At 42.2% G+C, this 27,214-nt stretch overlaps 1 protein-coding gene across 15 annotated transcripts in view; it reads right to left on the bottom strand.

Annotated features, from left to right (window-relative positions):
• The window catches only part of LOC118362658 (syntaxin-binding protein 6-like), a 101,646-nt gene that overhangs the window by 66,064 nt on the left and 8,368 nt on the right, over positions 1-27,214 (bottom strand). For all 15 annotated transcript variants that reach the window (XR_004821251.2, XR_008086250.1, XR_008086259.1 and 12 more), the window contains exon 2: positions 14,610-14,828. Coding sequence is in view for 1 of the 15 variants with exons in the window: in XM_035743179.2 (XP_035599072.1) it covers positions 14,610-14,763 (154 nt within the window). In the remaining 14 variants the exon portion in view is untranslated. The remainder of the gene's footprint in view (positions 1-14,609; positions 14,829-27,214) is intronic.

Genomic DNA, 27,214 nt, shown 5'->3' with positions numbered 1-27,214 from the left:
GCATGATGTTGTAAGTAACAGAAAACATCCCAGGACATAGACATGTCTTACTTGGGCAGAAAGCTTAAATTTGGGCAAATCTAACTGCACTGTCCAATGAAAAGATACCATGCTATTGTTTGAGGAGAGTGTACAACAACTAAAAAGATTTATCATGGCAACTGGTTTGATACGTTCACCTCTGAAGTTAAATTCCTTTCCTGAGGACGGCTCACCTCTCACAGTTCTGGGCGACTTTAACCTCCCCACGTCTACCTTTGACTCATTCCTCTCTGCCTCCTTCTTTCCACTCCTCTCCTCTTTTGACCTCACCCTCTCACCTTCCCCCCCTACTCACAAGGCAGGCAATACGCTCGACCTCATCTTTACTAGGTGCTGTTCTTCCACTAACCTCATTGCAACTCCCCTCCAAGTCTCCGACCACTACCTTGTATCCTTTTCCCTCTCGCTCTCATCCAACACTTCCCACACTGCCCCTACTCGGATGGTATCGCGCCGTCCCAACCTTCGCTCTCTCTCCCCCGCTACTCTCTCCTCTTCCATCCGATCATCTCTTCACCTCTGCACAAACCTCTCCTGATTCTGCCTCCTCAACCCTCCTCTCCTCCCTTTCTGCATCCTTTGACCCTCTATGTCCCCTATCCTCCAGGCCGGCTCGGTCCTCCCCTCCCGCTCCGTGGCTCGACGACTCATTGCGAGCTCACAGAACAGGGCTCCGGGCAGCCGAGCGGAAATGGAGGAAAACTCGCCTCCCTGCGGACCTGGCATCCTTTCACTCCCTCCTCTCTACATTTTCCTCCTGTCTCTGCTGCTAAAGCCACTTTCTACCACTCTAAATTCCAAGCATCTGCCTCTAACCCTAGGAAGCTCTTTGCCACCTTCTCCTCCCTCCTGAATCCTCCCCCCTCCCTCTCTGCAGATGACTTCGTCAACCATTTTGAAAAGAAGGTCGACGACATCCGATCCTCGTTTGCTAAGTCAAACGACACCGCTGGTTCTGCTCACACTGCCCTACCCTGTGCTCTGACCTCTTTCTCCCCTCTCTCTCCAGATGAAATCTCACGTCTTGTGACGGCCGGCCCGCTTGACCCTATCCCCTCCTCTCTTCTCCAGACCATTTCCGGAGACCTTCTCCCTTACCTCACCTCGCTCATCAACTCATCCCTGACCGCTGGCTACGTCCCTTCCGTCTTCAAGAGAGCGAGAGTTGCACCCCTTCTGAAAAAACCTACACTCGATCCCTCCGATGTCATCAACTACAGACCAGTATCCCTTCTTTCTTTTCTCTCCAAAACTCTTGAACGTGCCGTCCTTGGCCAGCTCTCCCGCTATCTCTCTCAGAATGACCTTCTTGATCCAAATCAGTCAGGTTTCAAGACTAGTCATTCAACTGAGACTGCTCTTCTCTGTATCACGGAGGCGCTCCGCACTGCTAAAGCTAACTCTCTCTCCTCTGCTCTCATCCTTCTAGACCTATCGGCTGCCTTCGATACTGTGAACCATCAGATCCTCCTCTCCACCCTCTCCGAGTTGGGCATCTCCGGCGCGGCCCACGCTTGGATTGCGTCCTACCTGACAGGTCGCCCCTACCAGGTGGCGTGGCCAGAATCTGTCTCCTCACCACGCGCTCTCACCACTGGTGTCCCCCAGGGCTCGGTTCTAGGCCCTCTCCTATTCTCGCTATACACCAAGTCACTTGGCTCTGTCATAACCTCACAGTCTCTCCTATCATTGCTATGCAGACGACACACAATTAATCTTCTCCTTTCCCCCTTCTGATGACCAGGTGGCGAATCGCATCTCTGCATGTCTGGCAGACATATCAGTGTGGATGACGGATCACCACCTCAAGCTGAACCTCGGCAAGACGGAGCTGCTCTTCCTCCCGGGGAAGGACTGCCCGTTCCATGATCTCGCCATCACGGTTGACAACTCCATTGTGTCCTCCTCCCAGAGCGCTAAGAACCTTGGCGTGATCCTGGACAACACCCTGTCGTTCTCAACTAACATCAAGGCGGTGGCCCGTTCCTGTAGGTTCATGCTCTACAACATCCGCAGAGTACGACCCTGCCTCACACAGGAAGCGGCGCAGGTCCTAATCATCTCCCGTCTGGATTACTGCAACTCGCTGTTGGCTGGGCTCCCTGCCTGTGCCATTAAACCCCTACAACTCATCCAGAACGCTGCAGCCCGTCTGGTGTTCAACCTTCCCAAGTTCTCTCACGTCACCCCGCTCCTCCGCTCTCTCCACAGTTGAAGCTCGCATCCGCTACAAGACCATGGTGCTTGCCTACGGAGCTGTGAGGGGAACGGCACCTCAGTACCTCCAGGCTCTGATCAGGCCCTACACTCAAACAAGGGCACTGCGTTCATCCACCTCTGGCATGCTCGCCTCCCTACCACTGAGGAAGTACAGTTCCCGCTCAGCCCAGTCAAAAGTGTTCGCTGCTCTCGCCCCCCAATGGTGGAACAAACTCCCCCACGACGCCAGGACAGCGGAGTCAATCACCACCTTCCGGAGACACATGAAACCCCACCTCTTTAAGGAATACCTAGGATAGGATAAAGTAATCCTTCTCACCCCCCTTAAAAGATATGCACTATTGTAAAGTGGCTGTTCCACTGGATGTCATAAGGTGAATGCACCAATTTGTAAGTCGCTCTGGATAAGAGCGTCTGCTAAATGACTTAAATGTAAATGTAAATAATGTTCTTACATTCAGTAATGTTGCTCTGTTTTGTCACCCTGAGGATCCCGGAAATAAAATGAAGCATAGTTTGATAAACATCCATTTTTATATACAAATGTACAGTTTAAAGCGCTGCCGTCTCTGGCTCTACAGCAAACCCGCACAGCCATTTAGATGTGTGAAAGTTAGAGTATAATCGAATGATCCATCATGTATGACATTCCTAGGAGTGTGTAAACTTTAAAAAAGATATATGGTAATACAAAATATATGTTCTCTATAGTTATGCACTTGAAAATGTATCAATTGACCAATTCAGCACATTTGGGCAGACTTCATACAAAATATTGTTCAGTATTGCAATGCTTCACTGGATCAATCTGAAACTTTGCACACACACACACACACACACACTGCTGCCATTTAGTGTGCAAAATCTAAATTGCACTTAAACTGCAATATTATATTAACTTCTTGCGTCGAGCCATCCCGGATCCGGTATCGTGACTACAGCCTCAAGCTCATTACCATAACACAACGTTAACTATTCATGAAAATCGCAAATGAAATGAAATTAATCTATTTGCTCTCAAGCTTAGCCTTTTGTTAACAACACTGTCATCTCAGATTTTCAAAATATGCTTCTCAACCATTGCAAAACAAGCATTTGTGTAACAGTATTGATAGCTAACGTAGCATTTAGCAGGCAACATTTTCACAAAAACCAGAAAAGCATTCAAATAAAATCATTTACCTTTGAAGAATTTGTAAGTCGCTCTGGATAAGAGCGTCTGCTAAATGACTTAAATGTAATGTAAAATGTAAGAACTTCAGATGTTTTCAATGAGGAGACTCAGATAGCAAATGTTCAGTTTTTCCTGAAAGATTATTTGTTTAGGACAAATCGCTCAGTTTTCTGCGACACGTTTAGCTACGGGAAAAAAAACCTGTATCCAGGATTGTGTAAATCTATCCGCAAGCTCATTAGCATAACACAACGTTAACTATTCATGAAAATTGCAAATGAAATTAATCTATTTGCTCTCAAGCTTAGCCTTTTGTTAACAACACTGTCATCTCAGATTTTCAAAATACGCTTTTGAACCATAGCTAAACAAGCATTTGTGTAACAGTATTGATAGCCTAGCACAGGATTATGCCTCTTTCAGCATGCAACATTTTCACAAAAAACAGAAAATAATTCAAATAAAATCATTTACCTTTGAAGAACTTCAGATGTTTTCAATGAGGAGACTCAGATAGCAAATGTTCCGTTTTTACAAAAAATATTACTTGTGTCGACTAATCGCTCCGTTTTGTTCATCACGTTTGGGTAAGGAAAATAAATAAATAAGTCATTAAAACGCAAACTTTTTTCAAAATTAACTCCATAATATCGACAGAAACATGGCAAACCGATGTTTAGAATCAATCCTGAAGGTGTTTTTCACATATCTATCGACGATAAAATCCATCGTGGCAGTTGACTTTCTCTTCTGAAGAAATGGAACGCGCATGGACCTACAGATTACGCAATAATTTCGACACAGGACACCGGGCGGGACACCAGGTAAATGTAGTCTCTTATGGTCAATCTTCCAATGATATGCCTACAAACACGTCACAATGCTGCAGACACCTTGGGGAAACGACAGAAAGGGCAGGCTCATTCCTGGCGCATTCACAGCCATATAAGGAGACATTGGAACACAGCGCCTTCAGAATCTGGGGCATTTCCTGTATGAAACTTCATCTTGGTTTCGCCTGTAGCATTAGTTCTGGGGCACTCACAGATAATATCTTTGCCGTTTTGGAAACGTCAGAGTTTTGTCTTTCCAAGGCTGTCAATTCCATGCATAGTCGAGCATCTTTTCGTGACACAATATTGCGCTTAAAAACGGGCACATCTTTTTATCCAAAAATTACATAGTGCCCCCATAGGTTGAAGAGGTTAAAGGCCTTTCTCTTGCATTTCAAAGATGGGGGGAAAAATCATCTTCAATATCATCTTTTACCAGATCTAATGTGTTACATTCTCCTACATTAATTTCACATTTCCACAAACTTAAGTGTTTCCTTTCAAATGGTATCAAGAATAGACATATCCTTGCTTCAGGTCCTGAGCTACAGGCAGTTGGATATGGGTTTGTCATTTTAGGCAAAAATGTAAAAAAAAAAAAAATGGGTCTGATCCCAAGGTTTTAAATAAGACATTGTTTTTTTTGGCTTATTTTGAGTGGACTCGAGGGAAAGGGTCACTATGATTACATTCTACAACAGTCTCACGTAGCATTAGATACTTTGCTCTACAATATTAATATGAACTAATCAAAGTATGAATTAATAAAATATTAAAATGTGGTCAAAAGCTGGCATTAAATATCTTTCCATCTTTGGCCAGCCTTAATTCTCAAACCATTATTTTCCAAACATCTCTGAGGCAGTTTAATACTGCTGAAGTAGAAAGTGATTGGAAGTCACCGAGAAGCTGTAAATAAAGCAGGTTATTAAGTGTTAAGTCATGAAGGCTTTCCGTTTGACAAGTACAGGGCACTGGCCAATTATATGCATGGCTGCCTTTTACAACAGCCACTACAGAGACTTTGTATAGGACTTTGTTTTTCTTTTCATCCTCCCTACATTTTCAATGCTGTCAATTTATTTTAACCCATTGCACACCTCACAGATGATGCTCTGGTACCACCAAACAGCCGAAAACATCCTGAGGACAGCTATGCCAGTTTCAAATGCAAAGAGGAAATGTACCTTTGGTTCAACTCTGGTCATGATACAGCACGTTGGCTGAGCGGTTGCCCTTGTGTATCTAACTGTCCAATCACCTCATTGTTATCCTCTGCGCCGTTGTCCCCTAAGAGCATCAGCTCAACACAAGCTGTGAAACATTAACCACCATCACTTTCAATCATTTAGAAAGTAACTACATCTCTCAGCAGAGACATCCAAACTCGAGTTTGTCTGGTTCCAAACGCCTCCGTCAGATGCATCCTCTGCTACATGTTAAGAGTTTGGAACCAGCCAGCCCCACTTGTTGTTGTTACTGTAAGTCAAACATGGGCATTGGTGAGCACTCCAAAGCTACAGGACATGAGGGAAAGGGGGATACCTAGTCAGTTGTCCAACAATGTATTCACCTAGTCTTCCGCATTCAACCCAACCCCTCTAAATCCGAGGTGCGGCAGGCTGCCTTAATCGACATCCACCTCTTCGGCACCCAGGGAACAGTTGCTGCCTTGCTCAGGGGCAGAACGACAGTTTTCCCTTGTCAGCTCGGGGATTCGGCCAAAACGCTCTAACCACTAGGCTATCTGCCGCCCCAGAAGCTTGTTCACCGGTCTCATGGAGAAGATTGTGAACATATTCTTCTTTGGCCTTGAGCCAAGCTGTTAAAAGCCTCACTCAGATTTGGGTGCAATAAAACATATACAATTCATTTTGTGGCATCTACAAGAAAACATGCTGAGTTTTCCACTGCAGTGAAGACAAGCAACAAACATCTTCATGGCATCAAGAATTCCACATTTTTGTAAACATAAGCTTATTAGCTCTGATCCATTACACCACACAAGTACACAACATTGGCACACTAACTCAAATATATAGCAGTATGCCATCTCCAGATAATTTGTCTGATGCATAGATATTCAATAAAAGTCTGCCCCATTATAGATTTAAAATCTTGGAGGGAACTCAAAGCACTAACTCCTTGTCCAAATATCCCCCTTCCACCTCTCCCCTCTCCTCTGTTCCCCTCCAGTGTGACAAGAGACCCTCACAGGCTCTGTGCACCCTTAAATCAGGAGCTGAGGAGAGGTAGCAGCCAAAGGGCAAGGTGGGGAGGAGAGAGGAATGTAAAAAGAAAAAAAATCTAAATAACACACCACCTCCTCTTCTCCTCCTCCTCAACTATCAGAGTTCCAGTCATAAAGAGATGGGGATCCCTACTGCTAAACAAAAACATATTACTTCTACAAAGCCAAAGAAATGACCACAGTAATGTCACTGGGCTGCCAAGTGGCTAGAGCTGTAATGGAGGAGTTTATATACATGCCAAACTAACCCGGATTCAGATGACCATTCTACCCATGCTAGATTACGGAGACATCATTTATAGAGATCGGCAGATAAGGGTGCTCTCGAGTGGCTAGATGTTTTTTTACCATTCGGCCATCAGATTTGCCACCAATGCTCCTTACAGGACACAACTGCACTCTATACTCCTCTGTAATCTGGTTCTCTCTGTATTCTCGTCACAACACCTACTGGTTGATGCTTATTTATAAAACCCTCTTAGGTTTCACTCCCCCCTATCTGAGATACCTACTGCAGTCCTCATCCTCCACATACAACACCCGTTCTGCCAGTCACATTCTGTTAAAGGTCCCCAAAGCACACACATCACTGGATCGCTCCTCTTTTCAGTTTGTTGCAGCTAGCGACTGGAAACAAACACTCAAACTGAACAGTTTTATCTCAATCTCTTCATTCAAAGACTCAATCGTGGACAGTCTTATTGAGAGTTGTGGCTGCTTTGTGTGATGTATTGTCGTCTCTACCTTCTTGCCCCTTGTGACATTTTGGTCACGTAGTGTATAAACGTGACATGGAATTTTGTCACAGAAAATAGTAGGTTTGCCATATGGATCAGATGAAATGGAGGTCATTACCACTATATAAATTCATAGGGAAGTTTTAGGTGTGCCACAGAATGTTATATCCCATCAAGTTGTGCAACTGTTCAAAAAAAAGGTTGGCAACCACTGGTGCATACAAATCTAACTACAGACCCAGTTACTGGCATTGGCACACACTAAGCTTGGGCGGTATCCAGATTTTCATATCATACTGTCCTTCACTCATCCCAGGATTTACGGTATTACCGGTATAGCACACAAGGGGGTACTAAAAACACAAGAAAAGGCCTTTGTGAAATCACATCGACACTGTTCTAAAGAATTAAGCTACAACAAACAAACTAATTGCAGACAGGCAAATCCAGCTCATAAAGTTATCCAAGCATAGCTAGTAGCTACCCAGTGTCATTTCCAGTGAGTGTGGACATTTACAAGCAAAAGGGAATGAGATTTTTTCTCCAAAGGAAGAGCAGCACACGTACACTGAGCAGAGGGGAGAAGAATGGAGGAAAAAACGCTAATAGGAAGCACAGGAAAAAAACTCATCCAGAGCTCTTTGACTTCGAGCAGAACGCCATAAGATATCTGATGTTAGTAGTAAATTGCATGTAAGTGTAACTTCATCACTTCATGTGCACCGCACAACGGAGACTCTCCAATAGTTATAGAACACTATAGACTCACCGGCTCCTGCTTCCTCCCATTGTGCTATTTACGAATATTTACGAACACGTGACTGTTCTGGGGAACTACGCTAAGCTTCACAATGTGACAGGTGAAATGAAGAACGCAATATGCTTCATCTAACATATTGCACAAGTTGACTGCAGGTATTAACTTAAGTAGCTACAAATATTCAAATCTATTGAAAAACTTCCAAACTATTTCTTTGAAGGTATTTACAGTATTGAGAAACCATCCTATGGCTTTTTCCAAATACCCCGGTATACGGTATACCGCCCAAGCCTAGCTTGCACACACACATAGGCACATACAGTCCTACACACAGATACCATCCTGCTGATGTGGCTGAGGGAGTCCTGCACTATTTCTCTCCACTCTGAATACTGAAAGCAAAGTGCTGCATCAATCTGCAGTGGCTTACTGCATCATCAGCCTTGAGAAGAATACAGAACATTCCTCAAAACCAAGACCAGACCAACCAAGTCACACCTCCACAAACACTTATTTGTCAAGACTTTGAGAACATTGTGACTTCATTTCAAGCTAAACACTCAGGAACTTTTTTCAAATCCTGGCAAAGAAATGTAAATCCAACTTTGACTTTCTCATCACGACTATTTTCACGAGGTAAGATGCCTGAAAACACTTTCATACAGCAACGACCTGGGGGAGAGTTGCAGAGGAGAGAGGAGAAGTACAATGATCCAATATTTCTTAAGTTAACTATATGCGACTTTGAAGTGCTGAGAGATTCCGTGTAACCTTTCCCTGATGGATACCTGCCTTTAAAAGCACTGTCATCCATCTTGTAGCGCAGATGGTGTCAATGCTTTCCATCCATCTCTCTAAATAAATATGCATCCATCCTCGTTCCATCTGGACCGTGTGGGTTACACTGACCTCTCTGCAAAACCACATGTGAATACTAATCATGGTGGGGAGGATTTCTGCTGTGATTCAGACTTGATAACTAAGTTCAGACAGCTTTCTTGACTTACCTATTCACTACAGCTAAGAAGCTTAGTCTACAAATATGCCTGTGGGGCTACACACCAATCCATCTCCCTACATAATAAATCATCTATGAAGGTGAAGGGGGAGGCAGCTAACGTTCATAAAATCAGTGACAGATTGGTCCCAATTCAAGTTTTCGAGATCAATTTGTTCCATGTTTGTCAGGCCGTCTGTGCTTGGTGGAGTAGGTCTCAGGTTCACATATACCTACAGGGAGATGGACTGCTGGAATGTCGACACACAGAGAGAGAGAGACACACACGCACACAGAGACCCTTTACACCTGCAACCATGGTCATCCACACCAGGGTGAACACACAAGCACATCATGCATAAAAAAAACATGTGCTCCCACACACAAACGTACACCTGCATAAGCACTTAGCATACAAACACACACGCACTCACCACCTGTACATAAAACACAGATTTGTTAGTGTGACATGGCAGGGTCTTGCTGTGTATTGATCAGACAGGAACGGCTCCATATCACTGCCTGCTCCTCATTTCCTGCTCTAAACTCCCTTAAGCCCTGACCAGCCTCCGACTCACAGACAGACAAACGGGCAAACGATACAAGAACATCCAAAACTGCAAAGGTGCTGGTTTACCCTTTGTTTATACTGTACTTTGTCAATATAGTCTTCAACACTTGTTTAGCTGTCCTGCCCAGTGTAAAAGCCATGAGATTCAGTACTGGAGAGAGACAAACATGGGAACACAGCGATCAAAGTCTGATCCCACTGACTTGGCCCTGCCTGGGTTCCTGGCACTGCGCCAGCACTTTCCCTCTCTCTCATACGGAGTACGAAGCCCTGATGCACTATCCTTTAGGTGTGTGTTTGTGTGAGTGAGTGACAGAGATTGAGATCAATGTCCTTTTATACAAGCTTATAGAGCACACACACAGCAACAACAGCATCCACTGTACCACTGTTTATGTCCCAACTTCCTTCCAATGTCTGACTACATTTCCACCAATTCAACCCCATTTTATAAAAAGCAGTGCAAGAGTTTCCAGACATTAATCCAACAGTGTATACATTACACCCTGTTTAAAACATTCCTATAACACTAACAGTGCAGCGATAGTACATTTTAATAGCCAGCCCATTGATTTTAGGAAAATAATGCTCCAGGAAATGCCCTGTAGTGGAGTCATTTAAGTAACACTATTCTACTTGATGATCCCAGAGTACACTGACTCACTTGCTAGTTATGGCCCTCCTGGCCAAACAGTCAAGTCAGCGAGCGTTCCTGTGGTTCCTGCCGAGACAGAAGTGAAAGACAACAAGGAGAAGTGCAGTCGCAGCATCTTGTCCAGGCCTATAGGGTTCAGTGAAGAATGCACCGACCGCACATCTCCCTGAGAACAACAGAACATCCATCCAATTCACACCCACTAAACTCCCACTCAGTGAACAAAACACACACCTTTAAACTTTTAGCTTTCTTGTTGCTAGAAGTCAATTGTACAAAATCACGGCCTTGAGCGTGAATTGATTTAAGATCAACGCTGTAAAGAACACCTTGTCAAGACCAACATTGGCAGTAATTTAATTTCACTGTGCATTGAGCACCAATAAATTAAAAATCAGGCTACTTGGTGACATTTATTCAATAACGGTTATGTGTCATGATAAAGTGCATTGTGTGCAAACGTAACGAGACCATTCATGACAATGTTCTTTGAGAGACCTCTCGCATAGTCTGAATGAAAGGATGCTCTACTCTCTGCTTGAGTAAAGACATGCGGTAGGGCACTATACCAGTAATGGACTGACTGGACCGATCTGAACGGCATCCATCTTGCCTGGGGTCACTGGCTGTAGCAGTACACTACGTTCAGTGGCCAGAGAAAGTGAAGTACAGTAGAGCGCTCTGGGCTCACTGATCCTAGGTCAGTATGGTGGCCATGCCAACACAGTAGCCTTACTGTACCAAAGGCGTGTCAATAGCTTCTTACATAATAAAATTGCCTCTGTATTTCGATAGGCCTCACTGCCTACTGTTCTGTACCACTGGAGCAGCAGTCATGGGATTGTCAACTCATCCTTGAGGTTTTCCCCACACACACAAGCACGCACAGAAGTATGGCTGTCAATGACAAGAGTCAGCTGATGAATGCCCATCCACGTGGTAACACGACTGTTTGTAAAACAGGCCATTGCCCTGGCTTAATTAGTCCTGATACCTGTGACTAATAAAGTTGACTATTTAAGCACTGAATATCAGCTACCCAACCGTATCAGGAGTTATCGTGAGTCTATTTGCAATGTGTTTACACAGCTGGAAAAGCAGAAGTATTTTATTTTTTGCTATGATGAGCTTGTCAATTTTTTTTTTTTTTACAGATACAAACATGAAACCACTGATCAGGACAATGGGGTCGAACTCCTTCTCCAATCCATAAAGTCCATTTAGGCTATTTGATCGGAGAAACATGCATTATGTAAAAAATGTCTGTCTCATTACATTGTCATACATTTTACCTCCAGCCTTTACCTCCAGCCTGTCGATTATAGAAAAGGCCACACTCTTTCTACCTATCCTATATCTGCTACTTGAGTTATGTTAGTTTATTTTATTGACTGAACGTTGGTGGAGCGCCAATCTGAAGTCGTAGAATGCCGAGTATCAACTGCAAGATAAAGAATGGTTGGCTGATTTTGCCTTCACCGTGGACATCATGGCCCCCATGAAAGAACTGATCAGCCTCATCAGCCTTGTCAAAACCTTCAAGGGAAAATGAATCCTCCTGACCAGCCAAGTAGAAGCCAACAATCTCACCCACCTTCCGACACGACTAGTCTGTTCCCTATCAGGTGACCAGCGGGAGAAGTATACATCGCTGCTGCGTGCTTTGAACAGTGAGTTTCCTCGTCGTTTTGAGGATTTCAAAGTCTTGGAAAATGACCAGCTGTTGGTTTCCTCTCCTTTCACCTTCAATGTGGACAACGCTCCCACTGACCTGCAACTTGAGCTTATCGATCGTCAGTCTGATGAAGTGAATGGAGAACTATTTAAAACAATGTCACTGACGAGGTTCTATGCATCGCTTGATGAAAAAAAAAAAACACTTTCCAAAGATTAAGAGTCATGCCCAGAAGATGTTTGTACTGTTTGGGTCAACCTATGTATGTGAACAGACATGTTCAGTGATGAAATATAACAAGTCAAGGCACAGATCATCTCTTACTGACTCACCACTCAGCAATCCTGCTCATAGCGACGTCAGAAACTATACCAGACTTCACCGCTCTAGTCAATGCCCATCAGAGACTTCACTCCTCACACTGAGTAGTTTAAATGTAATTTTGAGCCCTCTTGGTGTTTTTGTTCATACCCAATAACAAGAGTTCTGTCAGTGGTGCTGAATGCACCGTGTACATTTCCCTCCGTGTAGTTCATTGCATGTTTAATAATGAAATTACCAACAAAAATCAGAACATGGGTGTGGTTTATATATGTGCATGTTAAAAAAGTAAAATAAGTAGCATATCTGGATGTGATTTACAGTAGATATATCTGTCAACAGTCATACACATGCCGTATAGTCCCGTAATATGATCCTTGCACACGATGGCAAAAATATATTCTTATGTGGCCCTCCATGGAAAATAATTGCCTAGTCGGCAGTGAATGTGTACAGCTCCTACAAGCTGATGAGCCATATAGAGGGACAGGATCTGTGCTGCTCCACAAAGCACAACCCTTACAAGATGTAGTAGTAGACCTAGCTACATGTACAAGGGACCCAGAATGGAATTGTGAATGTACATCTATTCACATTATAGCAGTCAGTGGGACAAACGGAGGATTCTTCTTCTCCATCCAACAAATTCCACCAACAGTCTTTGCAACACAAATTTACAGTGATATTTAAAGCGATGCTATAGAGGTTTTGAATCATTTCAGCCAGTAGTTGTGAAAGTAGTGTTCACAAGCCAAAATGTATTATTTCTTCCACTCGATGTTGGAACATTGCTGAGGGGATTTGCATCCATGTAGCCACAAGAGCATTAGTGATGTTGGGCACTGGTGTTGGGCGATTCATTCATTCCGAGGGTGTTCAATGGGGTTGAGATCAGGGCTCTGTACAGGCCAGTCAAGTTCTTACACACCGATCGACAAACCATTTCTGTATGGACCTCACTTTGTGCACAGGGGCATGGTCATGCTTAAAAAAGGGCTTTACATAAACTCCAGCCCCAGACCATTATTCCTCCTCCGCCAAACTTTACAGTTGGCACTATGCATTCGGGCAGGTAGCGTTCTCCTGGCATCCACCAAACCCAGATTCGTCTGTCGGACTGCCAGATGGTTAAGTGCGATTCATCACTCAAGAGAACGTGTTTCCACTGCTCTAGAGTCCAACTGTGGCGAGCTTTACACCACTCCAGCTGACACTTAGCATTGCTCATGGTGATCTTAGGCTTGTGCGTGGCTGCTTGGCCAGTTCTTGTGCTGACGTTGCATCCAGAGGAACTTTGGAACGCGGTAGTGAGTGTTGCAACTGAGGACAGACGATTGTCAGCAATCAGCGGCCCCGTTCTGTGAGCTTGTGTGGCCTACCACTTCGCGGCTCAGCCATTGTTGCTCCTAGACGTTTCCACTTCACAATAACAGCACTTACAGTTGACCAGGACGGCTCTAGCAGAGCAGAAATGTGACTGACTTGTTGTAAAGGTGGCATCTTATGACAGTGCCAAGTTGAAAGTCACTGAGCTCTTCAGTAAGTCCATTCTACTGACAATGTTTACCTGTGGAGATTGCATGGCTGCATATATCAATATTTATTTTTCTTCTTGCAATTCGTATATGTTACAAATCCACTTCGTACAAAACGTTACGAATTTGTAGGTGCTCTAAGATCTAAGGAAAAGGTGCCCAAGAATTTTAAAAAATAATATTCATCTGACCAATAGGGAAATGGTGAAGAAGAGTGCTGTACAGTACTACAGACATCAGGGTAAAAAGAGTGTCAACTGTTATATTGCACCAGGTTGTAATTACTTACTGGAAGACTACATTGAGTCTTAACGCGGTGGCACCAGCGAGGTAGTTTTGGCCTTCAAGGTTAAGGTTTACAGCAGTAAACAGGCTCTTCAGAGAGCGTATTAGAAGGTGAATTGAAAGGGACGTGTGTTGCAATGTGGTCTCTCTCGCATGTTACCTCAAGTCCAGGCTGATAACACTGACAGTGAGGATAATCACTCTGGGCACACGTTGGATCAGATGCAGTACAGCCCCCTCTAGTCAGTCCACCAACACACACACCCATACAAATAAACAAATACACACACTCATACCACTGCCATCAAGAAACCTGTCAATAACAGGGACATTATAGCCACATGCCACAGACAATGCTACAGGGAAACCTGTCAGTCTGGAGTAGTCATCAGCACAGGAGCCCCAGAAGCCCCAGCACTCACAGATATGAAGAGAGGAATGGAACACAATACTGTAAAGAGATGAACGGCAAAACAACGAGAGAAAAAAACTAGGAAAGGATAGGAGGTATAAAGAGGAAAGACAAATAAATGAAAAATGAAGGTTGTAGTACCTGAGAGGCAGATGAAGGTCATGTAGTCTCCCTGTCCTCCAGTAGCCAGGAAGGGGATCTTCTTCTTGGTCCTCCTCTTCACCTGCACGGCTGCAAGCATCTTCTCATCATGGGGCGTGAACACCGCCTTGTTGATGGCTGACTTGGCACTCATCTTGGGGGAGGGGGAGAGTCGCAGAGAGAGAGAGGGTAGATGGAGAGGAGTTCGTCAGCTCTCCTCTGTGGATGGAAAGAGATAAGATCATTGGTGAGTGTTACTTTGGTGGAAGGGGTTAGGTTATAGGGTTTAATATTTTCCCAGTATTTTACAAATGTTGCATCCTGAGAATAAACCTCTTCTCTCCCGGGTAGCCCAGTATTTCCTGCAAAAACCAGAAGTGCAATTCAAAACAATTTGAAGCATATATAAAAAAAAAAAATTCTAAATAAAGCCTGATGCTTCCTGAGCCTGATAAGCTATACATCATATACAGTGGGACAAAAAAGTATTTAGTCAGCCACCAATTATGCAAGTCCTCCCACTTAAAAAGATGAGGCCTGTAATTTTCATCACAGGTACACTTCAACTATGACAGACAAAATGAGAAGAATAAAAAAAAATCCAGAAAATCACATTGTAGAATTTTTAATGAATTTATTTGCAAATTATGGTGGAAAATAAGTTTTTGGTCAATAACAAACGTTTATCTCAATACTTTGTTATATACCCTTTGTTGGCAATGACAGAGTCAAACATTTTCTGTAAGTCTTCACAAGGTTTTCACACACTGTTGCTGGTATTTTGGCCCATTCCTCCATGCAAATCTCCTCTAGAGCAGTGATGTTTTGGGGCTGTTGCTGGACAACACAGACATTCAACTCCCTCCAAAGATTTTCTATGGGGTTGAGATCTGGAGACTGGCTAGGCCACTCCAGGACCTTGAAATGCTTCTTACGAAGCCACTCCTCCGTTGCCCGGGTGGTGTGTTTGGGATCATTGTCATGCTGAAAGACCCAGCCACGTTTCATATTCAATGCCCTTGCTGATGGAAGGAGGTTTTCACTCAAAATCTCACGATACATGGCCCCATTCATTCTTTCCTTTACACGGATCAGTCATCCTGGTCCCTTTGCAGAAAAACAGCCCCAAAGCATGATGTTTCCACCCCCATGCTTCACAGTAGGTATGGTGTTCTTTGGATGCAACTCAGCATTCTTTGTCCTCCAAACATGACGAGTTGAGTTTTTACCAAAAAGTTATATTTTGGTTTCATCTGACCATATGACACTCTCCCAATCTTCTTCTGGATCATCCAACTGCTCTCTAGCAAACTTTAGACGGGCCTGGACATGTACTGGCTTAAGCAGGGGGACACGTCTGGCACTGCAGGATTTGAGTCCCTGGCGGCGTAGTGTGTTACTGATGGTAGGCTTTGTTACTTTGGTCCCAGCTCTCTGCAGGTCATTCACTAGGTCCCCCCGTGTGGTTCTGGGATTTTTGCTCACCGTTCTTGTGATCATTTTGACCCCACGGGGTGCAATCTTGCGTGGAGCCCCAGATCGAGGGAGATTATCAGTGGTCTTGTATGTCTTCCATATCCTAATAATTGCTCCCACAGTTGATTTCTTCAAACCAAGCTGCTTACCTATTGCAGATTCAGTCTTTCCAGCAGGTTCCTGGTGCAGGTCTACCATTTTGTTTCTGGTGTCCTTTGACAGCTCTTTGGTCCTGGCCATAGTGGAGTTTGGAGTGTGACTGTTTGAGGTTGTGGACAGGTGTCTTTTATACTGATAACAAGTTCAAACAGGTGCCATTAATACAGGTAACGAGTGGAGGACAGAGGAGCCAAGAAGTTACAGGTCTGTGAGAGACAGAAATCTTGCTTGTTTGTAGGTGACCAAATACTTATTTTCCACCATAATTTACAAATAAATTCATTAAAAATCCTACAACGTGATTTTCTGGATTTTCTCTCTCATTTTGTCTGTCATAGTTGAAGTGTACCTATGCTGAAAATTACAGGCCTCATCTTTTTAAGTAGGAGAACTTGCACAATTGGTGGCTGACTAAATACTTTTTTTACCCCACTGTACATTTTATGAACCCAAGCCCCCAAAAAACGAAATTGTGTCATTATCCAACACATATGATTTATAGGCCAGATATGCTTTACGCACGTCATAAAAACATAAAAGCCCATCGATGTTGCTAGCTATATGCTCTCTTGGGTAAATAAACAAAACAAGCTCCAGTAGGCTAATCTTTTTGAGTGTGAACTGTATTACATGGACTGGAATTATGCACCTCCTTCAACTCATGATGAAGCTGGGACAGAACTTTCTGGTGCATCACATGTGGATTCTGGTGCATTACATACGGCCTACAAAGTTAGAAGTATAGGCTAGAGAATTTGATTTTAAAATATAATAGGGCCTATTTGTATTAGTAGGAGGCTGACTCGTATATTATTTTATAATATTTCCCCTAATGTTATAGCCTACCTCTTTCTATTGTTGCTTCATTCTTTCCTCACAACAGTTAAGTTGTCCTCATCTTCATTATTCTAATGACATGCTTGTATAATAGGACTATAATTAGATTGACGGCTTTCACGAAGATTGAATTGTTATATGTCTGAATAAATAAATGCTATAGCCTACCGCCATCGCGTTCGCTTCTTTCAAATGACCCGTGAGTTCTATTGTCTGCTGTAATTAACAGTCAGCAAACACCTTAAACCCCTCTGAATAGTCTATTGCTATGAGAAATACACACAAAAAGTCCAAACTATTCTAGTCTAGCTTTTCTTGCATGGGACCCCAAGAGCTAAGGAGCTTTTTTTAAGGAGAGAGGCCAGAGGAGCACAGGTGTGTGCATATTGCACAAGAGACAGAGGCTATAAGTTAGAAGGTGATTATGCATAACCCATCATTAATTAGCTAAATAGAAGGCTGCACTGAATGTATTACCTGAAAGAGGTAAGCTAGGACATCTATATATGCATATATCACTCTTGAACAGGATTATCTATTTTGGATGCAATTTGAATCTAATTGAGAAAGACTGCGAGAGTGCTTGCGCATGCATTGATTTAATGCAACAACATCCGAGTGATAGGCCGTTTTAAAACTCTGCAGGTGCAAAAAAATACATCTTCACATTCTTCCAGAATCTCCCATAAGTGTTCAATTGGGTTGAGATCTGGTGACTGAGTCAGTCATGGCATATGGTTGACATTATGTTCATGCTCATCAAACCACTCAGTGACCACTCGTACCCTGTGGATGGGGGCATTGTCATCTTGTTGGGGCATAGCCATTGTAGCCAAAATAATTCCCTGCCCAGCATTTTTACAATTGACCCTAAGCACGATAGGATGCTAATTGCTTGATTAACTAAGGAACTACACCTGTCTGGAAGCACCTGCTTTCAATATACTTTGTATCCCTCATTTACTTAAGTGTTTCCATTATTTTGGCAGTTACCTGTAGCTCTCACTTTCACATAAACCATGCATTGTCAATGCAAACTTTCTCCAGAGCATTCTATCCTAAAGCAATCACTCCAGCCAATATCACAGACTTATTCTTATAATGAAGGGAGGAAAAGACACACTGGTAGAAACAATGTCTTTGTTACATGTCAGAAGAAATCACATACCCAGAAATCACATTGCGAAAGCAGTGAGATCAGTCCCGGAAGAAATCAAATAAAAATGGCCATTACATCCGACTGCTCTGTGCTTTTCCAGTCCCCAGCGTCAGAAAGACCACTCCAATCTCATTTCAGAAACATTCTACTCCCCAAAATAAATGGCCCTATAAAAGAATGTAATGACAGAATGAGTGACCGCCTCCAATATGGAAGACAGGCCATCGTGTCTGTGGAGTGGTGCAAATATCGACATCTCTTAATATTACACAGGCAATGTTCCCTCCAACATCTGCTGCAGTTAGGAAACTTTTCAGAAACATCTCATTGCCATTGAACAGTCATCACATTTGACATTATTTGAAATACATATTTTAAATGTAACTTTGTTCACATTATAAACTGTCAGCTCCTCATCGAATGAGACGAAACACCCAGGTCCACAAACACAATGTGCTTTGCTGATCGTGTCAGAGAAAGCAGTGCTGAGGCAGTGCAAATGTGGTTACATTAATGGAGGAGGCAGTCATAAACAATAGCGTTTGTGTCCGAATGCTCTCCAGGGAACTATGGAGTTTAATCATTGTCTCAGCCAGACACACACACAGAGGTGGTGCACTGGTGATACAAAAATATAACTGTCCGTCACAAAAAATGCTACATGAATTAGGGCGACTCAGAGGAGGCATAGCAACAATGCCATCGTCAATTTGGATTTCTAATAAGCAGGCCCAAAATACTTGTTTTTCACACTGCATTGAGCTTCAGATAAGTGTTTGGCAGTTGAGGAGGAGAAGCAAGGAAACAAAAAAGTTTCACAGAAACATAATCCGCAGCGTTCGAAGCATTGCCAAGACTAATTAATTGTAGGGAAAACACTAACAGCTTTTTGAAGTTTTCATGGAGGAAGAACAGTTGACAGATAAGCAAACTACTGTACATCAAGGTTAAGCTTCCAACGCTGAGGATTATGTTTCTGTGAAACTATTTTGTTTCTCCTCCTCAACTGCCAAACACTTATTTGAAGCTCTGTTAGGAGAAACACTGAACACCCATGTCTCTTCATCTTCAACAGTCCAGCGAGAAAAACATTCTGGCCTTTCTTTGAGAACAATAAATACAACAGGTAATATGAAATGTCAAGAGACATCGAGATTCCATCCAGAAAAGCCAGGATTGTTTACTTTCAGACATTTTGATTTCTGAATCATGAATGGTGCTGCATCTGGCGAGATTTAGTTCTAAGCATTGGCACATTCACGGTTTCTACTGCTAGGTACACCTATCCACAGGGTAACGTTAGGTCACAGTGAACACTATGGTAGAGCACAATTCAACTAGCTTAAAATCTAAAAGTAAAACAATCCAGCTCAGCAAATTGCATTTCAAAATATCATCAGACTAGGCTCTAAATAAATTGTCTATCTCACAGAAAACATACAAGCCAAGATTTCTTTGAGAGCAATTAGCCAACAAAAATGTATTTCCTTGTAGTGTTTAAAACATCCAACACCTAAATCTACAGACAAGTGCATAAATCAGTGGAAGCTACCCAGATGAGGAAAGGGAGGATCATCCTCCTCAGTGAATTTCATAAAAATCGGAATAGTTAAAAATAAATAAAACTAATGATAAAACTATACTACATATTCACGTTAAAAAATAATCGATAAAAACACATTTGAAGGTATACAGTAGCCTCAACAGCACTCCCTGGGGTAGCACCACGGGGTAGCGGGAGGACAGCTAGCTTCTGTCCTCCTCGGAGTACATTGAGCGAAATGTTTGTGCTTCGAGGTCCGACAATGCAGTAACAACTACAACAACTACCTTGTACACAGACACACACACACAAGTGTAAAGGGATGAAGAATATGTACATAAAGATGTATGAATGAGTGATGGTACAGAACGGCATAGGCAAGATGCAATAAATGGCATCAAGTACAGTATATACATATGAGATGAGTAATGTTGGGTATATAAACAAATAAAAGCGGCATTGTTTAAAGTGGCTAGTGATACATGTATTACATAAAGATGGCAAGATGCAGTAGATGGAGGCTCATGGTTCTCACCCCCTTCCATAGACTTACACAGTAATTATGACAACTTCAGGAGGGTGCCCTCCAACCTAAGAGCTCTTGCAGCATGAACTGACATGTCTACCCAATCAAAGAGAATGAATCTTGTACTGAAAGCATAACCTACAACTAGCTAGCACGGCAGTGCATGAAATGGGGTGTTTTGACTCAAGGGACAGAAAGACAAAAGTTGAACAGTTTTAGGGGCCTCCCGAGTGGTGCAGCGGTCTACGGCACTGCGTTGCTGGGATGTCCTTGTCCCATCGTGCTCTAGCAACTCCTTGTGGCAGGCCGGGAGCCTGCAAGATGACTTCAGTCGCCAGGTGTATGGTGTTTCCTCTGACACATTGGTGTGGCTGGCTTCCGCGTTAAATGAGCAGTGTGTCAAGAAGCAGTGTGGCTTGGCAGGGTCGTGTTTCGGAGGATGCATGGCTCTCGACCTTCGCCTCTACAGAGTCAGTACTGGAGTTGCAGCTTTGGGACAAGACTAACTACCGATTGGACATCACAAAATTGTGGAGAAAAATAAAATACAAATAATAATAACAATAATACTACCGTCAAAAAAATAAAAGCCATGCACATAAAAGTGCATTCTTTCATCACATGTGCAGTGCACTCTTCCATCACATGCACAGTTGATTATCAAGAGCTTCCACACTAATGAGACGCTATTGAGGCTAGAGGTCGACCGATTAATCAGAATGGCCGACTAAAGTTTTCATAACAATCGGTATTTCTGAGCGACGATGTGCCAATTTTTTAAATATACCTTTATTTAACTAGGCAAGTCAGTTAAGAACCCATTCTTATTTTCAATGACGGCCTAGGAACGATGGGTTAACTGCCTCGTTCAGGGTTAGAACGTGTCAGCTCGGGGGACCCAATCTTGCAACCTTACAGTTAACTTGTCCAACGCAATACCTGCCTCTCTCGTTGCACTCCACAAGGAGACTGCCTGTTACGCGAATGCAGTAAGCCATGCAGTAAGCCGCTAGCTAGCATTAAACTTATCTGACTGAGCGGTGGTAGGCAGAAGCAGGCGCGTAAACATTCATTCAAACAGCACTTTCGTGCGTTTTGCCAGCAGCTCTTTGTTGTGCGTCAAGCATTGCACCGTTTATGACTTCAAGCCTATCAACTCCTGAGATGAGGCTGGTGTAACCGAAGTGAAATGGCTAGCTAGTTAGTGCGCGCTAATAGAGTTTCTAACATCACTCGCTCTGAGCCTTCTAGTAGTTGTTCCCCTTGCTCTGCATGGGTACCGCTGCTTCGATGGTGGCTGTTGTCATTGTGTTGCTGGTTCAAGCCCAGGGAGGAGCGAGGAGAGGGACGGAAGCTATACTGTTACACTGGCAATACTAAAGTGCCTATAAGAACATGCAATAGTAAAAGGTTAATGAAGTACAAATGGTACAGAGGGAAATAGTCCTATAATAACTACAACCTAAAGCTTCTTACCTGGGAATATTGAAGACTCATGTTAAAAGGAACCACCAGCTTTCAAATGTTCTCATGTTCTGAGCAAGGAACTGAAACGTTAGCACATATTGCACTTTTACTTTCTTCTCCAACACTTTGTTTTTGCATTATTTAAACCAAATTGAACATTTTCATTATTTATTTGAGGCTAAATTGATTTTATTTATGTATTATATTAAGTTAAAATAAGTGTTCATTCAGTATTGCTGTAATTGTCATTATTACAAATGTATAAGTTTTTATTTTTTTAAATAGTATTTTTATTTATTTAATTATTAGTAGTTTAAAAATATATATTATTAAATCGGCCGATTAATCGGTATCGGCTTGTTTGGTCATCCAATAAATCGGTATCGGTGTTGAAAAATCATAATCGGTCAACCTCTAATTGAGGCCACACTACTACACTGTCTGAGCCAAGGACTACATGCTTTCTGGTAAGTTTTGATTACAATACTGGGTGGGGTGAATCTATTGCATATGACATACATGATTTTTTGTCAACTAGCAAATAGTAGCCTACAGCAAAGTGTGTTAAATCATTTCTAACTTGTTCATTTCTGCTAGTTAGCTTTTACCATGTGGGTTTTAGCTTGCTTGAGCCTCCTACTGAAGAATGTTAATTCACCGGTTTCCATACATGTTTCATTTTAAAACATCTTACAAAATGAGTTGTTTAATCTGACTGCTTAACTAATCGTTACAAGAAAATGCCACGGGCACAATCTGATATGTGGAGACATTTCACACGGAGACATATACGACAATCTACCTAAACAGAGTGAGAAGAATAAGAGCACCATATCGAAGCTGCCCAGCAATACCAGTTGGGGTGGTGTTGTCATCATGTTTGACAGTCTCCTGGAGGGAAGGAGTCTCTCCACGAAATGGCCATATCACAGTCTGCCGATATGAACAGCCCCATCAAGAGGATCCTCCTGGATGATGTACAGTGCCTTGCGAAAGTATTCGGCCCCCTTGAACTTTGCGACCTTTTGCCACATTTCAGGCTTCAAACATAAAGATATAAAACTGTATTTTTTTGTGAAGAATCAACAAGTGGGACACAATCATGAAGTGGAACGACATTTATTGGATATTTCAAACTTTTTTAACAAATCAAAAACTGAAATAGTTTATTTCTACTGGAAGGATTTAAATCACTTGCAATTATGTCTACAAATGATAAGGTAAAAGGTTTATGTCTCCATATGATATGGTAAATTGCAATTATGTCTACAAATGATAAGGTAAAAGGTTTATGTCTCCATATGATATGGTAAATGTATCCAATACAAAAAACATCTACATTTAAATAATATTAATATTAATTCCCATGTATTCCCGTTAATTCCCACCTCTGAATATTCCCCAAAATGTGCAACCCTAGTCCTACTTAATCTTAAAACGGCACAGGCGCACACACAAACGGATAGGGCCGTGTTCAGTTTCCTATAAAAAACAAACACTTTGTTCTTCCACCATTTCAGCCCAGTGGTGCCCACCAATCTCTGTACAAATTATTCTCTAGTAATTCAGAACTTCAATGAAATTAATTGAAGTGGGAATAATACGCTTCATTATGCACCTACGCGTATGAATAAAACATATGAAAACCACGAACACAAATCATATGAAGACGCTAATAAACCTGAACATCAAATGTCAATGGTCCTACTAACACCTTAAGAAGGGGGTAGAGAGGCATAGAGAGAGGGAGAGAGATAGTAGCCCTAATCCTGGGTGTCCCTACCGATCCACTATCATCCTCCAGCTGAGAGAGAAGGCTCCCCGTGTCTCTCAAAGCTGTCGGCAGATAGTGGTGAGTCTATATCCAGCCTCAGGTGGGCAACTGAAGCGTGAGGGATGGAAGGGTGGACCTTGGAGATTGAGGGTGGATTTCACTTTTCAGTGATGGTTTGAATTACATCAGCCTCACATTCCGACACTGCCCTGGCAATGGTGAAAACAACCAGCTGTGGAAAAAGTACCCAATTGTCATACTATAGAAAAAGTAAATGCATGTTAACAGAAAATGACTAAAGTAAAAGTCACTCAGTAAAATACTACTTGAGTAAAAGTCTGAAAGTATTTGGTTTTAAATATACTTAAGTAAACGTAATTGCTATAATATACTTCCTTATATTAAGCAAACCAGATGGCACCATTTTCATACATACATGAATAGAGAGGGGCACACTCCAACACTAATTTACAAACAAAACATTTGTTTTTGGTGAGTCCGCCAGATCAAATCAAATTGTATTGGTCACATACACATGGTTAGCAGATGTTAATGCGAGTGTAGCGAAATGCTTGTGCTTCTAGTTCCGACTATGCAGTAAAATCTAACAAGTAATCTAACAAATTCACAACAACTACCTTATACACACAAATACACAAATGTAAAGGGATGATTAATATGGACATATAAATATGAGAAATGGCATGCAGTAGATGGTGTAAAATAAAGTATATACATATGAGTAATGTAGGATACGTAAACATTAAAGTGCCGTTAATAAACGGTATCACCAGTCACTTTAAATAAGTCTGTATTTAAGTGGCCAGAGATTTGAGTCCGTATGTTGGCAGCAGACTCTCTCTGTTAGTGATGGCTGTTTAGAGGCAGTAGGGATGACCAGGGATGTTATCTTGATAAGTGTGTGAATTGGACCATTTTCCTATCCTGCTAAGCATTCAAAATATAATGAGTACTTTTGGGTCTTAGGGAAAATGTATTATTTTCATTGAAAACTTATGGCTGGGGGCAGTATTGAGTAGCTTGGACGAATAAGGTGCCCAGAGTAAACTGCCTGCTACTCAGTCCCAGTTGCTAATATATACATATTAATAGTATATTTGGATAGAAAACACTCTGAAGTTTCTAAAACTGTTTGAATTATGTCTGAGTATAACAGAACCTATATGGCAGGCAAAAACCTGAGAAAAAATCCAACCAGGAATTGGGAAATCTGAGGTTGGTCGTTTTTCAACTCATTCCCTATTGAAGAAACAGTGGGATATTGGTCATGTTGCACTTCCTAAGGCTTCCACTAGATGTCAAGAGTCTTTAGAACCTTGGTTGATGCTTCTACTGTGAGGTGGGGGCGAATGAGAGGGGAATGAGTCAGAGGTCTGCCAGAATGCCTTGAGCTCGTGCCGCTGGTTCACGTGAGAGCGAGCTCCGTTCCATTGCAATTCAACAGACAAAGGAATTCTCCGGTTGGAATATTATTTAAGATTTATGTTAACATCCTAAAGATTGATTCTATACTTTGTTTGACATGTTTCTGCGGACTGTAACGGACCTTTTTGACTTTGTCTGCTCCTATTGAACGTGCTTTGTGAGTTTGTTTACCAACGCGCTAACAAAAGGAGCTATTTGGACATAAATGACAGACATTATTGAACAAAACAAAAATGTATTGTGGAACTGGGATTCCTGGGAGTGCATTGTGATTAAGATCAAAGGTAGGTGTATATTTATAATGTTATTTCTGACTTCGGTTGACTGCACAATATGGCGGATATCTTTTTGGCTTGTTTGGGCTCTGAGCGCCGTACTCAGATTATTGCATGGTTTGCTTTTTCCGTAAAGCTTTTTTGAAATCTGACACAGTGGTTGCATTAAGGAGAAGTGTATCTAAATTTCCATGTATAACACTTGTATTTTCATCAATATTTATGATGAATATTTCTGTAAATTGATGTGGCTCTCTGCAAAATCACCGGATGTTTCTGGAACTAGTGAACGTAACACGCCAATGTATACTGAGATTTTTTAAATATAAATATGAACTTTATCAAACAAAACATACATGTATTGTGTAACATGAAGTCTTATGAGTGTCATCTGATGAAGATCAAAGGTTAGTGATTCATTTATCTCCATTTCTGCTTTTTGTGACTCCTCTCTTTGGCTGGAAAAATGGCTGTGTTTTTTTGTGACTTGGCTCTGACCTAACAATCGTTTGTGGTGCTTTCTCCGTAAAGCCTATTTGAAATCGGACACTGTGGTGGGATTAACATTAAAATGGTGTAAAATACTTGTATGTTTGAGGAATTTTAATTATGGGAATTCTGTCGTTTTGAATTTGGCGCCCTGCACTTTCACTGGGCTGTTGTCATATCAATTCCGTTAACGGGATCTCAGCCCTAAGAAGTTATGGAATGTAGTGAAGTAAAAGTTGTAAAAAAATAAATAGTAAAGTAGATACTTTAAAGTACTAAAGTATTTTTGGGGGGTATTTTTACATAAATACTTTACAACACTGAAACTGAGACTTGCGTTGTAACCCTGTCAGTCACCCCATTTTCCAGTGACAATCCCTCCCTTCCCAGAAACACTTAATTCACTGTACCTCGCCAAGTCGTGAACGGAGGGACCAGTGCCGAGTGCAGTCTCTCCTTTCGCTCAGCGTGTTAATGTGAAATCTGTTCAGCCAGAGCACGCGGCTTTCAAGAGGCCTCTTGAGTAAGGGTGCTTTGCTTTAACCTACAGCCAAAACTTTCAGCACTCCCCACCACTCCTTTCCCTGCTTACTTCTTTACACAGGCCAATAGAATTCTGGCACAACAGCCAGGCTGAGAGAGCTTCACAACGATAGGACAGGTGCAGGATTTGCAAAAGCGTAGGCTACCACAAAGCCAATTCAATTAGTTTGACATCTTCCAGAATTGCCAAACACTGATAAAAAAAAACAGAAAAATCAACAACTGATCATTGTTTAGGTTTAATCTTCGGTAGTGAGAAATTTGGAATGCTGTTGTTACAGCTACTTTCCTCTGACATTTACAGTTAATGGTTAACAACCCTTTGAAGAATCCTTCAGAAAACAGAGGATCTGAAATAGGCTCGGGCGATATACCGGGGTATTTCGAAATACTGACGATATGTATAGTCATGGCAATGCTTATGACTATAAATTAAGTATAAGTACAAGAAATGTAGGAGGGGCCAAATAAAGTATATACACACAGCTCAGGGCTCCAGTTATGCATTTGTTTTGCTAACTTGCTAGCTAAGTGGCTAGATCAAGATTTTTAGTTACAGCAGAGACAGTCTAGCCTAAGTAAGATTCTCTTTAGCTAACATTCCACTCCGAACCACTCCTTGTCATTGCCAAAGAAACTGGCCTTTCTGTCATCTTCAAATATGAACATTCAATCATTAATGAGCGAGGAGAACTGATGAGTTGATAACCCTCACAGGTTATCCTCCAATTACAACAATTATCCAAATATTGGAACTCTATCACTTTTTTCTCCACAGAATACGCTGGTATACGGTTACTAAGCAACTGTGATTGTCCAGATGAAACTAATCTGTCAAGTTGCTAGCTCAGTCTAAATACATACGGCAATTCCAACCACAAAACCTCTGCTTTGATTTTAAGCCTCAAAAT

This window comes from Oncorhynchus keta, chromosome 29 (genome assembly GCF_023373465.1).
Source record: "Oncorhynchus keta strain PuntledgeMale-10-30-2019 chromosome 29, Oket_V2, whole genome shotgun sequence".
NCBI classification, from domain to species: Eukaryota; Metazoa; Chordata; class Actinopteri; order Salmoniformes; family Salmonidae; genus Oncorhynchus; species Oncorhynchus keta.
The sequence above is the reverse complement of the archived record's forward strand: the minus strand, read 5'-3'. Positions and strand labels throughout refer to the sequence as shown.